Source organism: Squalius cephalus, assembly GCF_949319135.1.
Source record: "Squalius cephalus genome assembly, chromosome: 21".
In the NCBI taxonomy this organism is placed as follows: Eukaryota; Metazoa; Chordata; class Actinopteri; order Cypriniformes; family Leuciscidae; genus Squalius; species Squalius cephalus.
Window position 1 is genome coordinate 32,913,450 of NC_137142.1, and position 17,826 is coordinate 32,931,275.

General features: G+C 37.4%; 1 protein-coding gene across 2 annotated transcripts in view; it reads right to left on the bottom strand.

Annotated features, from left to right (window-relative positions):
• fbxo11a (F-box protein 11a) overlaps nucleotides 1–17,603 on the bottom strand; it is a 39,271-nt gene extending 21,668 nt beyond the window's left edge. The window contains exons 1-2 of one of the 2 annotated variants that reach the window (XM_079854961.1): nucleotides 17,263–17,576; nucleotides 4,844–4,988 (exon numbers count right to left, since the gene is read on the bottom strand). In XM_079854961.1, coding sequence (XP_079711087.1) covers nucleotides 4,844–4,865 — 22 coding nt within the window. In that variant the 5' untranslated portion in view covers nucleotides 4,866–4,988; nucleotides 17,263–17,576. Of the gene's footprint in view, nucleotides 1–4,843; nucleotides 4,989–17,262 lie in introns of both variants that reach the window. The other variant, XM_079854960.1, reaches the window with a different exon arrangement.
• Between the last annotated feature and the right edge of the window lie 223 nt (nucleotides 17,604–17,826).

The window sequence follows — 17,826 nt, forward strand, 5'->3', positions numbered from 1 at the left end:
ACTAGTTTAACATGGAGAGGAGGGGTAAAGTAATAATTACCAGAGCTTCTCAGTGATTTTAGTCCCGTCCGAATGTGCATCTCAGTGATCATTACAGACAATGTCAGTGAAGATTACAGCAACTTTTACCTTCAGTAAAAAGGTCTGGAAAAATGACCTCAGGTGATGCTAATCCCGTGCGAATAGACCCGCTGTAAATATGTGCGTAAATATTCCATCATTTCCTGTTTAAAAGTAGTTTTCCGCAGTTTTTCCAAGTATGGAGACGCTTGAAAAAGCATCAGTTGCGTTCGAGACGCTGGGACGAGTCTGTGGCAAAACTCAAGTGTTTTCCACACACCGTTCAGATCAGAAAGAAGATCGACAGCACTTGTTAGAGGCACGAAACATCTTTTAGCGTTAGGTAAGTGCCTATTACCAACACAATCCAATCTGAAGTTCATTAATACATTGTTCGACCAGACATAACTGTTTTATAAATATGGGTTATATGTGTTTGCGCACGTAATATCAGGAAGCAGCGTAATACACACATGACGACAGGAGTGACGGCGGTGTGTAAATGGAGTTACTCTCCCACTTCTGCTAGTTTTACTGAGATTTCTTATATCGTGCGAATTGGCCATTAATATTACAGACGTCCTGTGGTAAAAGTACATTACTCCATCTACCCTTGTAAAGTTAATCCCGTCACTGAGATGCACATTCGGACGGGACTAAAATCACAGAGTAGCTCTGGTACCAATTACTTTACCCCACATTTCCATGTTAAACTAGTCCTGTCTGAATTGGGCTTAATAAACATCTCTTTCTGTGTTCCCCACAAGCAAGAAAGTCTGAGTTTTTGGTGCAAGATTTTTGGGTGAACTAGTCCTTTAATTGTCCAAATGCTCAGTAGAAAAAGCTTCATAATTGATGGGATCTCTAAAGGGCACATCTGACAATACTCTCACTTGCAACAGCACAATATTGCAGTAATATTCTCAATGGTCATTGCTATGGTAACCCTCCCCTTCTGATGGAGGTCACATACAGGACGGCGTCTCTGTTAATTCCTCATTTCTAGCATTGACTTGTACACTATACAAAAATGAGTATCTTCTGACAGATTAAAGTCAAATGAAACTGCAAAACAACTGCAACAAGATTGCAATAGATACAAAATACTGATTGCAACTTAAACAAATTTACTCCATCAAAAGAGATCAAGACATGAAACTTGTATTGTCGATTATACAGTTTAGCAGTCATTACAAAAATACAGACTGAGGAATGCCACAAATTAATAAAACCATCAAGTATAAGTTAAGATATTTTTTCCACAACCGCTCGACTGTTGTTTTATAATGTTGAAATGAAAGATGTTTACTGATCAATGGAGCACAAGAAGAACTGGGAACAATTGAAGACAGTAAACAGGGTTCATACTGATATCATGTTGTCTTTAAACCCCATAATAACTTTGTGAGCAAAGTAGATCTGAGTGACTTCACATTTTCTACACGTCTTTAATCTCACAAAATGAGGTTTCTCCGAACTGAAAGTGAAACCAACTGCTGTTGTGAAGAAATTGAAAGCAAAACATTTTACAGTAATCGAATCAAACGGATGGTAAGACTAACAAGGGATTTCAAACCCATATCATCACAATGTCATGCAGCAAATAAGTCTCTAGACCACATCATGTCCTCTAATATGGCATTTAAAAGAGCTTCCTCAAATCATTAACACAACAGACAGCTCAGAAACCAAAAACTGTCCAGCATACAACACCTCAACAACTCTGGAAAAACATGAAAAATAAAGCAGCCAAAGCAGAAGACTCATAATTACCTTAAATATCTGTTGACAGACTATCATATTAATATTGAACACAAAAATGAACCTTGGACAATTTGATTGGCACGTTTTCAGTAACAGTAATCGGTTGTGTTTACAAGTTACCAGTGTGCTACAACAAAAGAGCTAGTTACTGGATTTGCTGAAGTTTAAGGGTCATAAAATCAAATCTTTTCACAGAAAAATCAAATCAAAAACTCAAAAGTTATTGGCTGAGCCTGTAAAAACTACAGTATAATACAGCAGCTACAGTGCTCTAGCAACATTTGAAAGTCCCACTGAAGTGCCTTTGAATGTGTTGACGTAATTTCCACTGAAACAGGAAAACAGGGCGGGGCATAGAGCAGCTCCTCCCCTTTTTTTAAATAGCCAAAAACGTTTGGTTTATAGACCCCTTTTCAGTTGGTAAACATGGTGACTTTTTTTTGTGGGCGGAGCTTAGGTGGAGGCAGAACGATCCCTCTGGCCGCTTCACCAACGTTAGTGTGCAAGTTTTGTTAGCTTGTTTTTTAACAATGACTGGAGAAAATCCAATTTTATCTTAATGTGCAAGGTCACTCACTGTCCAGGACCACGATTGTTATTTGCAAAAGTTAATTTTAACAGACATCCCAGATTGGCTGACCCGGCATACACGCTCATTCAATGGATGGACGATCTGACAGGATTACCGTACACGCTTCCTCCGGTTGAGTGGCCTGACTTCTACACCTACCTGATAGAGAAACCGAGGGTAAAGAGAAACTGAGGGCATATACATATTTAGATGCCTATAACTGTACTAAATGGTCACGTACACGACTTGTGTGGTAGCCTACGATCCGCAGTTCTGCCTAGCCAGCGCCACGGCCAGACAGAAGACTGAAGACATTACGGTGCAATTTTAATTATGTGAATATTTTCTAGAAACAAAAATTCCAGATACAGCATATTCATGTATTTGATTACACTTCCTTACCAGGTTCTTCAAAAAGTCTAGTCACAATCAATCAAAACAATGTATACAATCATAAATGATTCACAAATAATCACAATCATTTAGAAAACATTATACGATAAAATATTAAATTGGAGCCTGTACTCCGACGATTCTTGCACCCAACACCACAACAAGATGACATTTAATAACAATAATAATAATTTAAGCTCCTTATTATGTAGCCGAATCTGTGCTGGTTTGTATTGGCCGCCTCCAGTTTTCCCTTTGTTTTGCCTCCAGCTAGAGCCGTGACGACGATATCACAGCTCCGCCAGAGCCGTTGAACTCGGTAAAGCCTCAGTTTCCTCCTAATCTCTAACCGTTTCTCCTCCTGATCTCCTCCATATCGCTTTAAAATACAGCATTCTGTGCAGAATATCAAACAGGTCCGATATGTTTTCTGGTCTGAGAGCGACTTGATCATATGATCCGCTCTGTGTATCGTGTCTCTGGACCGGAGCTGTGGCGGTTCACGTGACTCTGACGTGAAATCAGACTTCATTCGCAATGGAAAGCATATTTACACTGTCTGAATCGTTCCCTATCCCCTATATAGTGCACTATGTGCCGTTCACCATGTAAATGTGTGAAGAGAGACTGATTTCAGCCGCAGCGTCAGCATCTATTATAGTGTAGGGGGCGGAGCTTCAGATTCTAGAGAGCATTTGATTGGACAGAAAATCTGATGAGAAGCTGAAGTCATCAAAATCATTCATGCATACTGTCAGATTTGTTTTGCAAGTTTTGAATGCTTATATCTTCTAAATGTGAATTTTGTCATTGTTTTGGAGCAAACTAGCTTATAGATAACAGTAAGGCTAAAAACTTCATACTAAAAGCCAAAAAACTTTTTTTGGGGGACTTTCATAGGGACTTTAATTTATAGTAAAAACAAATGCATATTTCATTCACTGAAATCATGTTATTATATACCAACTTACACAAAAATCTGTTTTACCTGATATAATACTGACAATCACCTCAAAAGCACAGGTGAAGTTCATGAATCAAAGTTCATAAAGTATTTTTTCCTGAAGCTGAGGTAAAAACTAATATATCACGGTAAGAGACACACTACATTAATGCAATACACAACATGAGATGTAACATAAAATCCTAATGAACATAACTGATAAGAAGAAACATTTATTTCAATGAAAGTGTGGCAAGTGCCTCATGCATGCACGGTTTATACCAGTATTCAAAAGTCAGACTCTGCATTTAAGAGACGTTTTGTACATGATGATAGACCTATAACAACCTACAACAACCTCAGTGGCAAAGTCTGTTAGCACAGATTTGCATGACATCACCACATAATGCATTTCTAAATTTGCACTGTCGATTGCCAAGTTCAGTTTTCAGCTCTAAGTGCATTTAGACAATAAACATGCTGTTTAACTCTCAGCTATTAGCAAACAGATCCAACAGCCACATTTGTAACTCAATACACTGAGATGAGCGTCGGGACAAAGGTTAAGGATTGAGGTACAAAGCGATTCACTCAAATTTAGCATCATTCTCATCAATAACACCAAGACAGTCTGACATCTCAAATCTGTACGTGCATTACAGTAATAAACACGACAGACACATAACAACCCAAGAGCCAATCAAGAGAGCCCTGGCAGTATCCGTACACTACGAAACAAAAGTGAAAATACACAACAAATAATATGCACTGAAAGCCCAGGTTCAGGTAGAGCATGAACGGACACTAATTAGCGATACTAATATTCATTCATATATTAGCATAATATTCATTATACTAATATAATGGACACTTAAAGCAATGCTAATATTCCCCACTAACATCTGAGTGATTTAAACACAGCGTGTCTCACAGGCATCGTGGTGAAAGTCACAGTCATCCAAACGCCACATTTCAAATTAGCATCAATATTACCACAAGACTGCCGCCAAACACATGCTCAGCTGTAACACGACACACTCTTTATTATTCTAGGCATGTTGCGGGAGGATGATATTAATAAAGCATTAGAATCTGTAGTAAGTCTAGTTTACCTTCAGGTGAGTTGAATGCCATTCTGCACGGAGGATCATCCGTGAGTGAGAATCCTGCAAACGCACAGCGCTGTTGCTCTGGTTGCACCGGGGGCTCTCCAGGGCTACTAGTCCAGTAACCACTACAAACACGGTGTCCCACCAACTAGTTCAACACAACAGACAGCATGTTGTCTCCAAACAAAGATTATCCACACTCAGGTGATCCAGCATTTTTGTTTTTTAAACTGTGGAAATGTTATAATTGAATAATATAATTGAACGCCTGATATTAGCAGCATGCCAACACAGCATCTAATCATTTTTATCATTTATTTATCATTACCATGTCATTTGAAGAACACCTTAAATGAATTAAGAGACTACATGGGATATTTTTTACAAAATGTAATAATGCACATGTAAGAGCATTTTTATGCAAAAGAGCTAAAGAAATTATTCAGATTTCCCACAACATTTTAATTTATTAAAGGTACACTATGTAACTTTTAATGTTAATAGTGCTGTTAAATCAATTAATCGCATCTAACATGAACGTTTTTGTTTATATAATATTTGTGTGTATATATTATTATATGTATGCAGAAATATGCATACACATATATATGTGACCCTGGACCACAAAACCAGTCACATGGGTACATTTTTTTTTTAAATTGAGATTTATACATCATCTGAAAGTTGAATAATTAAGCTTTCCATTGATGTATGGTTTGTTAGGATAGGACAATATTTGGCCGAGATACAACTATTTTAATATCTGGAATCTGAGGGTACAGAAAAATCGAAACATTGAGAAAATCTCCTTTAAAGTTGTATTTTATGTCCGCGATTGTGCTGCATTCACTCACAAAAATAAATGTTTTATATATTTACAGTAGGAAATTTACAATATATCTTTCATGGAACATGATCTTTACTTAATATCCTAATGATTTTTGGCATAAAAGAAAAATTTATAATTTTGACCCATACAATGTATTGTTGGCTATTGCCACAAATATATCCCGCGCGACTTGTGACTGGTTTTGTGATCCAGGGTCACATATGTGTATGTGTGTGTGTGTTTGTTTGTGTAGCGGCTAAATCTCCAACCTATGGGGAATCGCACGTAAAAAATAAATAAATAAATAAATAAAAGAAGATGGCAAGAACTGAGGGTTTTGAAATGATGTAAAGGCGACACACGGATGCCATTTTTATTATTCAACGGGTGTGTAAGTTTTTTTATTGAACAGATAAATTGCCATATGTCACTCTCTAACAGTTCAATGTAAAGCATTATCTATTGTGATTTGTGAAGGGTCATTTCATTATGGTTGTTGTAGCGCTGAGGTGGAAGTACCGGGTCTATTAAAGGGTAAAGCTACAGTAATGTCTTCAGATAGTCAGCTTCAGATCCTTTCCATCTGATCTGGTTATATCTCTTATCTTATATAGTAGTGAATGTTTTATGAGCAGTAGGATAATCTCTCTCTTTCTTTTTAGTTATAACTAGAGGTCGACCGATAGTGGATTTTACCGATACCGATATTTATGTTTGACCGTACGTGCCGATAACCGATTAATCGACCGATATTTTTATAATGGATACTGGATAAAACAACATAACACTCCAAGCAAAACAGTGCTGAACTGAAATTTGCTAAATTAAATAAATATATGAATATATTAAAATGAGAAGTTATAAACATTACAATATTACAGGTTTATTTAGCTATAACCTAGAAACATAGGTACATTTCATAGGTAACACTTTGTTAACAAGTCCCATTTGTTAACAAGGATGTATTAGCTAGCTTTCATGAACTATATGCATTATACATTTTTTTACATCATGTATTAATATTTGAGGAAGAAAACTGTACCTTGATCATTCATGTTAGTTCATTCACAGATAAAATAAAACTTAAAACTCAATTAAAAATGTATTAGTAAATGTTGGCATTAACAAACTAACAATGGACAATACTACAACATTTATTAACCTCAGTTAATGCTAAAACGTTATCTTATTGTAAAGTGTTACCATTTCATATAAATCCAAAGAGTCTGTTATGCTTAAAGATTAGGGGTGTGCATTGGCACTGCCCTCACGATTCGATTCGATTACGATTCACCAGGTAACGATTCGATTCAATTCGATTCTACGATGCATTGCGATGCATCAAAATTCTACTGCACACAACAAGGCAAAATTTTTATCAGTCATGAGGCAATACAAGCAGTCAGATATTGAACAACAGATTTTATTGGCTGCTATGTGTGTATTATCACTCTCCTGTATCTTTGACATAAATGTCATTAAATAAAATAAAATTGAATGGTACAGGGTATTGGATATGGCATTTTCAAACCTGAAAAAGAAAGCATAAATCACTGCATTCAGTGCTTTGAATGAGAAATGTTTCTCTTCTCTCTGCTTGAGAACCATTTGAAATTAAATTTCAACTTTATTGTCCAACTCAAGGCCAGAAAATAAACAGTGTAGGGTGTAACGCTTCACAAAATTCATGGTTCGGTTCAATACGATACACTTGTGACACAGTTCGGTACGTTTTCAATACAGCAAAAAGAAAGAAATGCCAGAGAAATTTCCTTGATTTTTTTTTTTTTTATTATTATTCTTTTTTTATTAGAACTAACATCATATGACATTTTTTTTCTTTGAGCAATTCTGGAGCTATAATTGACTCTTCTTAGGAGCATATAAAACAAAACATCTCCTTGGAAAAAATTAAATGTAATTTTTTGTGCTTATAAACAAATGTTTATTTTAGTTCAGATTAACATTTGAGGGCAGCAATGTTATTCATAATGTCGAAATAAATCCGACATAACGTTACTTGAAAGCATTATAGCCTGGATATAGTTCATTCATGTCACAATGTTTCCTCCTGGTTTCCACGTCAGCGCTTATTGATCCGTTAATAACGGAGAAATGTGAATGTTTCTCACTAGATCTCGCAGCGATGTTATTACTTTAGTGGCGAGTTCAAATGCTTTCTTTACTGGATCTCTTAGCGCTGTGTAGTATAAGATCGGCTCGCGCTGCGTTGGTCCAAACTGATAAACAGTCCGTCACGAGTAGCTCAGTTTCGTTCCGCTTACATTGCGTTTGCCATTTGATGTTGTGGTCGCGCCAGCGTCTACATTATGAGCGCGCTCGCGACGCGCTTACATTTGAAATAACCGTTCGGTTTGAAAATGCGTGCCTTGTACCGAACGGTTTAGTACGAATACGCGTACCGTTACACCCCTAAAACAGTGACATAATCGATTATGGCACTTTGCCGCATCGATGCTGAATCGTGCATGCCCCGCATTGCGATGCATCGCCGAATCGATTATTGTTGACACCACTATTAAAGATGGCCATCTTTAAATATCTGCAAAGGCCAGAGCATTAAAATTGCATAAATGTATAGTCTCTCACTTTATTCGCTTCTATATTAGAACACTTGATGATTATCTAATCAAAATAACAATATGTATTGCAGTGATAAAAAATAATTGAATCGAATGCGTTTCGTTTCTGTCGTCTGCATGAACATATGAATGTTGAGAAAGCAATCACGTCACTAGCTTTAAATATGCAACTTCGCCAGCTAATGAATGCATGAAAGTGACCAGCTAGATACAAACTAATGCAAATAGATGGTAACAATTGCGACATTAAACATTTGGGTCAGGTTTGCGTGTGTTTTTGTCACATTGTTTTAACCGCTCGAGGTACTAATGCTAGATTCCTCTCAGCCTCGACGGCAAACACACTGCTTTTCTTTCTCTGTCAATGCAGCATCTAGTCAACAAATTAATTACTTTATAATGAAATGGCAACATGGAATGTAGTGTTCTCCTCACGTGTTACAATAAACAACACGCGGTGGCAGTGATAGTTATTATATGTCCTCTAGAGGGCGCTCTCGCTCTGTATAATGTAGGGCTGTGCAATTAATTGAATTTCGATTTCGATTTTGGCTCCCAACGATCACCAAAATAGTACAATTGAGTAAAAACGATTATTTTCCCATGTTCTGTTTTGAAAGAACGCTCTAATTTTGTCTTGTGCACGTGCACATCCGCCCCTCCCGAAGCCATAAACTCTCTCAGCTTCAATGTTTAAACTGATAAGACTTAAAAAGAAGTGAAAATGATCAACTGTAGTTACGATGCAATGCTGGCCCGATTGTGCAAGTGACAATTCCATCATGTCCCGACTCCTAAATGCTAGAGTGTAGTTTCGACGCTTGCTTTGTCCAACCCATTTTGAGAGGCGAGAGAGAGAGAAGACACAGCACCGCTGAACATGGTTAGCGTCTTGGAGAAAGTTTTAAAATGATTGATTTGATTTTATAATCTGTGTGGATTAATTTAGGCTACTCATACAATCTACTTGCTAAAGTGAATCAATGTTTGCGGGGGAATTTTCCACATTATAAGTGGTAGACCTGCGGGAATTATTAAAATACCCATTGAAGTATTATCTGTTATATTTTAATAGTTCAAAAAGTACAATCAATGTTCAAATTTCGATTTTTTTAAGAATTGTTGAAAGGTGTCTTTTTAATAAATGCAACACGTTCCCAAAGTCATGTGAAATAATCGTGTTACATAATCGTGATTTCAATACTGACCAAAATAATCGTGATTATGATTTTTTCCATAATCGAGCAGCCCTAGTATAATGCCAGCAGTCTCTTCTCAGCGCTCTGATACTCTTCTCAGCCGCTCCAGCAACGGACGCAACCTGGAAAAACTATCGGTATGGATTTTTGCCGATAACGATAGTTCCACCAATCAACTATCGGTACCGATATATCGGCAAAACCGGTCGACCTCTAATAAGAACCATATTCATCCGCACAGTCACGCAGAGCCAAAGCACAACCAAAACAATGTTCTTCAATAAAATGCATGCAGTTTTTTTGGGTTTTTTTCACAAGTTACATAGTGTAGTCCTAGCTTTTAGCAACTTCACATAATCAGTGCTGAAAAGGTGCAAAAAAATAATGCACAGGTCATGTAACTAGACATTAACATAAAATCTCACACAAAGCTAGTCAGATTTTGGCCAATTCAAACGCAAATTTGAATTTTACCAAAATATTTATGTTGCTTTTAGACGTTTAAGCAACATTTTATCATTTAAACCCATTCATCCAAAAACGGAAGGAAAAAAAAAGAGAAACCTAGTAAATCCCACTTAACCCACTGACTAAAAGAGCTTCTATCAAAGTCCTTTCTCTTGAGAAAGTCTCACGCTGGGAGTACGCCTGACAGCATGTTAAGCTTCACTGAATAGCGTTTAAACAATCTGTAACGTCTGAATCACAATACTGGATCGCCCCACCTTTCATTAATATTCTTTTCAGACTACAGCCACTAAGCTTCAAAGACATACATGACCCCCTACAGGACACGCATGAATAGATGTAGAATGGGGTTTAGATGTTATCAGCTCAAGCTATTTGACTGAATGAAGCTTGTGAGCTTCACTGGTTCATTACAGCAGTAGCTCATCAGCAAACTAATTATTATTACAAGTTTGTGTGGAAATTAAGATTATTGATAAACATTTACATTTATCCAGAGAGACTTACATTGCATTGAAGTTATACATTTTATCAGTTCATGGCATGCATTCCCCATAGGAACCAACCCCACGATCTTGCTAGTGCCATGCACAACAGTACAAACACAAACGATTACCACTGGGAAACAGAAGAAACATCTAACTGGTAGTTACTGGTGCGAACTTCATGCCCCCAATTTAAGCAAGAACTCATAAACTCCCACTTGCAAACCTTGCTGTCACTAAACACCACACACACCCTAAGATACGGGTAACTCTCAGTCCAATTCTGGCTCATCCTGTTTTAAAGCTCTGCAGTTTGACCCAGTTTACATAAGAAAGATGCATTCCTGCTTATTTCCAAACATTCCCTTGCAGTGCCCCAGTGTAGCCGACCAAATAAAATGACCTGAACACGCCTTGTGAGAGTTCCTGTAGCATCAATCCTATTATTTACAAACCCCACAGATGTGTCCGGGGCGAACCGCAGCACACCACCAACTCAATAAACACATCTGACAAAAAAAAACATACATCCTGGAGTATTACCACGACAGTAAATGTAGTTTTCCCAGTAAGTATTCTGGAAGGTGAAGCACCTGCTATGGGAAGGCCTTCTGTTGATCATCTCAGTCACAGTGTTTTTGGATTATGGTGGTAAGATATGGGAATTATGGGACATTAGGACTGAGCTACATTATATCATGCCAACTGTTGCCACATTTTATAGGAGATTCTGCTAATGCGGAGGACAAATGGGAAAACTGGGTCTGCAAAAAAAAATCTAAATAAAAAATATGGCTTGTGGTATTATTAGGGCTGGATATTGCCACAAATTTCACAATTTGATTTGATTTCAATCCACAACCTTGAGATTCGTCAATTCTGATTTCTATTCAATTCAATATTGATTCTTTTGGATATAGATAGTAAAGTACAAGGCACATTTTCTCAAGGGAAAAAAAATCCCTCTCAAATGCTGTAAACTACACAAGGAATCCTGCTGGTACATCACTATAATATTAATGGTTCAAATTAACTGTAGGGGCCAAATGGATCGTTGTTGATCCGTGATTCGTACGGACGTGATGTGATCAATTGCAAGTTTAACCGCAAGAGAGTGAAAGGTTATCATTTGTACGCGTTTTGTCTTGCTAGTTTACAAATTCATAGGTTTTAAAACCATTCCAGCACTGGAAGAGGCAAAGGAGAGTTTAATCCCATACTCACGCACTGTTGCATGCAGCCGCACACACCTGAGGCGCACACACACAGAGAGACGCGCGTTTCAGATAACGCACAAACTCCGAAATTAATTCCTCTTTCACGTCCCCATGCACTTGGGTGGACACATTCACATAAATTATGTCAAAATACCCATCTCTGCACGTATTCTTGTAAACAGTCACTGATGTCTTAAGGGAACGAGTTGAAAAGGAAATCGGATGTGTATCATTATATTGGGTCCGTGCATGAGGTCTTAAAGTGACAGCAGCCTATAAATACCTGCTGTTGTCTGTCATTAACGTTAATCAAACAACAAAACACAGCTTTAACAAAGATTAATCTATATTAAATGTATAGTGAACAGTGTTATTTTACATTTAATTATTACATTTCTGTACCCAAAAATGAATAGTTAGACATTACTTTATTTGTAACTTTGTTATTGCATTTATCCATGCTTGGTTTATCTTATCCATTTGTTCTTTGTGTCTGTTCACTTTGTGTCTTTAACTTTATTAGTTAGGCTAGTAGTTTTTGCTGTGGTATCAGAGACTTAAAGTGAGCTTTAAGTAATAAAGTTGTTTATTAAATGGGAGGCACACTACAAATATCTGTTCATTCATCAACTGAACAAAAGATCAATTCTTGTGATTTATTTGGGATTCTTGGGATATTGGTTGGTCAAAATGAGCATCGATTCAAATTGAGAAATCAATATTTTTTATTGAGCGATTTTTTATCTTTACAAAGCGATTATCAAATCGAAAAAGCTGCGGGTCAATGAAATCTATGCGCTGCGTGTTTCAGAGAGAAGCACAGACTGTGTTCTTTAACACACGAGCGGCTCATGATCCAGTGTTTTCAAGTGTCTACGAGCGGCTCCGTTCACAGATGAACTCCACATGAACTCATCTCTGCATCTGCTCCGAGTCTGGGTCACTTATAATGTGCATTTGAAAACACAACATGCGCCAAACATCTTCACAAATATGTAATGAGAAGCACATATAAACAGGCTGTTGCCATACTATATACAGGCAAGCAGTTGAGCCCAGAATATGAACGCAACGCGCAAGTATTTCCCCATAAAGAAAACCCTTAACATGGCTTAATGCCTCAAGACAGTAATATTAAAAGATCAAATTCTGTCTATGGCTTTATAATGCATAGCACATTAGCCTAGAATATGAACGCAACATGCATAGTTTTTCCCTTTCCTCCAATAAAGAAAACGCTTAACATTTACATTTATGCAGACGCTTTTATCCAAAGTGACTTACATAGCATTTCAAGGTACACATTTACATTCTTATCAGTTCTTGCTTTCCCTGGGAATTGAACCCATGACCTTGGCGTTGCAAGCACCAATGCTCTACTGTTTGAGCAACAGGAACATGCAATTTAGCGAGTTGTGTTCATTGCTTGCCTGTATCAGCTGTGTTTTGATCAACACTCGCCACACACTCACAAATCCTTTCATTATAACCAACAAAGTGTAAACACAATGTAAATAAGAGATTCATTGTACAATTAAGACAGCTTTTTTTAATAATGGGAGTTTGAGAGAGTGCAGAATTCAGTGAGCTTGCGCTTCAGAGATTGACAGTGCTTTTAAACGGTGCTCTTGCTTTCTGTTTAGGCCATCCTTAAAAATATCTTGGTTTGCCGTAACAGCAAAAAAAAAAAAAAAAAAGGTCGGTTGGTCGGTCGGTCTATATTTTTTTTTTCGAGAGTCGATGTAAAAAAAAAATGTACAATTTTGGTCAAATTTGCATATCGGGACTTCACTGACAGTTTTCCAGAACTTCGTGCTATATATATATATATATATTAAATAACAATTAGAAAACCTGTATAAACTGAGCACCAAAGAATAATATTATAGCGGTAATATTATAGGCCTATTCATGTATGATTCAACTCTATTCAACGGGAGCGCTGCCAATAACGCACCTAAGCTGTCAGAATTGGGAAAAGTGATGATTATTAGTATGTCAAATATATCAAGGAGACATTTCAATTGTTTATTAATAAACAAGTGTTTTCTGTGTCAAAGATGAAGTTGACGATGCTGACGCGATCTTCGCAGTAGCCTAGTGAACGCGCCAGAGAGAAATGCACATTTCATTACATAAGCAGAGAGCAGTCTGTTTTCTTTCGTTTTGAATTGTTTTGTTTAAAAGTGTACATTTCATGCTTTTTTATATATAGGCCTATATATATGTCTCAGGTCTGTGAGGCAAGTAGCTTATACGCTTGAGTTTCGGTTCATTTAAGAGACCAGCTCCAGTTCACGCGCCGGCGACTCCGTGTCCTGATTATATTGCCTTATTTAGCCTACCTCTTATTTATTAAATACATGAAAATGGTTGATGAAACATTGATCAAAATTAAGATACAATTAATACAAAACGAAATTCAGTTTAAGGACAGACTTTCTACAAAAACAAACTTAATGAAGTGGTTAAAATCATGTCTGCCTACTCCATTTGTCTTCCGATATTTTCGGGATCATCTTATCTTATTCATGCTATTCACTTTTCATATAATCAACATGAAATTTAAAAAATAAATATTATTTTATTTAAACATGAATATGAAACTAAATCGTTTTTTAATGACTGTGGGCTACAACACAGGCCTATTAGACAGTAGCCTACAGAGAAATTTACTGTCGGAGCATTGCCGGTGAGCATGTGGGGGGAGAGATACAATTTTCGATCAATCATCGAATTTTATTTTGCTTGATATGACCATTCTTAATATTTGGTGTTTTAAATGCCTGTTTGAGATCTCTGTGAAGTTTTAATTGCCGCTTTCAGAGCGGTCACGTCCGTAACATTGTTTCTTCCTCATAAATGCGAACACGAAAAATAAAATAAAATGAATAGGCTATAAATTATGTTCTGTGGAGAGCCAATCCCTCTTCATCCGGTGGGTATAATAGCCTACTTTTGGTTTGCGCAGTGTAATTCATAGAATTAGCCTACTAAAACATATTTTTCGTGGATCTGAGTGTCGCGATTTCGCTTTCATTTCGCATAGGCCTACAGCCTACACAGCCCTTATAATCATAGATGACGCCACGGGTTTTTATTTAAAAGAAAGAGCGTAGCCTACGTTTGTAGCCTATATGTAGGCCTATTTATTCACAATAAAATATAATTAATATCATTTTATTGCATTTGTATTAGTTGTTTGAAGAGTAAAAAAAAATCGGTCGGTCTTAAAGCAAGTTTACAATCGGCAAGTCGGTCGGACTAAAAGGGAAAAAAAATAAATAATTGGGTCGGACCTAAATTGACTGGGTCGGTCGGGTTACGGCAAACAAGAATATTTTTAAGGATGGCCTTATAGCCTAACCCATTCACTATCTGAATACCAGTTTAGTTTCTCATGTTGCCAAGTACACTACAAAGCTTCTGGATTGACAACCGTATTTACATGCACGACTGAATCGGAAATTGCGATGATTGGACAAGACAAAACAGAAGAAGAAAAAATTAAGTACTTCATTGAACAGTTTTTGCTCTAGTCCTGAAATTGGTACCAAGACCCACAAAATTTTACTGATATTGGTACATACAGACCGACTACTGAAATTTTGGTACTGTGACAACCCTACCTAGAAATTTTATATAAAGTCACAATAACAATTAGATAGCAAATAGTTGGCACATTTTGTAAGAAGAATCTGGTTCTGTATTGTATTCTGTATTGTACAGATGTACATTCACATCTTAAAAATGTAGTTGACAACTGCACGAAGGAGGCCGTTTAAAGCATGTGTTCAATGCAACACCTGTCTTACAATCTTGATTACAGAACATTCCCATAAGCTGACAGCAGCCATTCATTTACACACCCAGAGCTGCTCTATGTGCTGAAACCATCCTTCAATTTCAGTCTCGCTCTAGTCCCATGACAACACTCTAATTACAAGTTAAGATGTGGTTAGTACAAACAGCTCTCGAGTTTGATTGCCTGAATCCCAAACAAGATGTCCTGCTGTTAGATTTGCATAGCAAATTACCAAACTATTACAGCTGCTGGACTGGGTGACCAAAAGGACTAGAGGTGCATCAGAGTTTGGACAACCTTTGAAAACATTTGGATGGTCAAACAACCTGACACTTAATCTGTCAAAACCATAAAATAACCCATCAATGACTACATGTGTGCATATGATCATCACAACACTGTTTATCAGAAAGGTTCACGACCCAACCGTCAACACCAGAACAATGCCGGTCAAACAAAACTGTTAACTAGTCATTACAACTCATCAACAAGCCAATCAACCCCCAACAACAATAAACAAGTTAATGAGGGCATCAAGTTTACAACATCCAGCACAGCTGACAAATTAAACCAAGGAAAAATTAAACAGGAAGCCCTTGCAAAAAAAGTAATGCCATGTTTTTGGACACTTACTATGGTGCATTCGGAAGTACTTTGGAGTACCATGTGTTTTTTGTAAGTGCATGGGACTTATAGTTTACATACTTCAAAGAATACCATGGTACAACCATGACACTAGTTCAAAAACATATTACCATTGTAAATACCCAAAACAAAACATGGCAGTAGTGTTGAACTTTGATATAGACCTTACAAATTGAGTACTCTAATGGAATCATTGTGCTTTGATGGTATAATATATATATATACTGTGGTACACTTAATAAATACCATGATATTTACATGAAACTCAAAGAATACCCTGCTAATACCATGGAACGTCCAAAAATTTCCAGCTTACAAAAAGCCCCATAGATTGCCATTGGTTTTAGACATACTTTGGTAATTAAAAAGTTTCTTGGACACATATCATGGTACAACCCTGGAAATTCATATTATACAAATTTCAGTACCATGGTATTATCATTTGACACACCATCACTGACACTGTAGGCCTACCATGGTACTGCCACAGTTCATCTTTGTAAAGGAAATTACCATGGTACAAGTCCAAACACCATGGTGCATGGATGTATATTATGGTACTGAAAAAAAACACATTCATGTACAACGGTTTTTACATAGTACTTCAAGGCACATCAAAAATACCATGGTAAAAACATGGTATTACCATGGTACTTCTGGTTATGTTATGTGTATTCACTGCAAATGCCCGAATTACAGAGTTTACGTTAAAATCTAATAAATAATGGTGTGATAGTGGTATTTACTCAGGTTTGTGCTTTATTTTGTTGACTTAGCTGTTATGCTGCTAACAGCAGATGCTAACCATCACAGGGCTGTTAAACAACTGACCGCTGCCATTTCTCACAAATATATAATCGTCGGTGCCACCATTTAGATTCATGCCAGATTTTAAATCACGACTAGTTCATTCTGAAATGTACATTGTCAAAATGTACACGTTAAATGGGGTTTATAGTAGACCGGAGAGCAAATCAACCCCCGTTAAACAAAGCGCGGCCTGCGGGGGGATCAGAAGCCTCGGTGTTTCCTGACGAATGAACATTAACACAAATAACCTCAAAATACAACATCGCCACGCGAATGCTGCTGGAATCTACACAAGCCGTCTAAAAGAAGAGGGACTGGTGTGAATCAAGCCCAGGTTGGTGTTTGTTAGAGATATATTCACCCCTTTCTGCGTTGTTTCTGTCCGGCGGTACCGGGCGCGGCCTCGACACTCGCCGGGGTCTGCGGTTAGTCGCTCTGACGGAGTTCATTTGACGGGTTTCTGGTTAAAACACACACCGCTGCAGCCCTTTCCTCTGTATCCTTACACTGTGCTGAGCTCGGGAAATGTAAATAAAAGTCTAAAGTGCATTGCACTGAGAATCTGCTTGGTCTAGGCTCCGGAGAAAAAGCTTTACTGTCCAGGAGCTTCGGTCCGAGAGCTCCGATTTCGATTTTCAGTGGCAGGAGGAGCCATTTACACACACACTCACACTCACACACACTTACTTACACACACACTCCCATAAACAACCACATGGCGCTGCACACCACCAATCACAGTAGATTTTACCCTTACAAAAAGTACCATGGTAATACCATAGTATTACCATAGTATATACTATAGTAAATACCATGGTACATGAAAATGGTAAGCATTCACTACCATGGTGCCAACAATGTGCCATGATAGCAATAACAATTTTACACTGTGACTACACCATGACACTTAAGTCTGTATACCAAA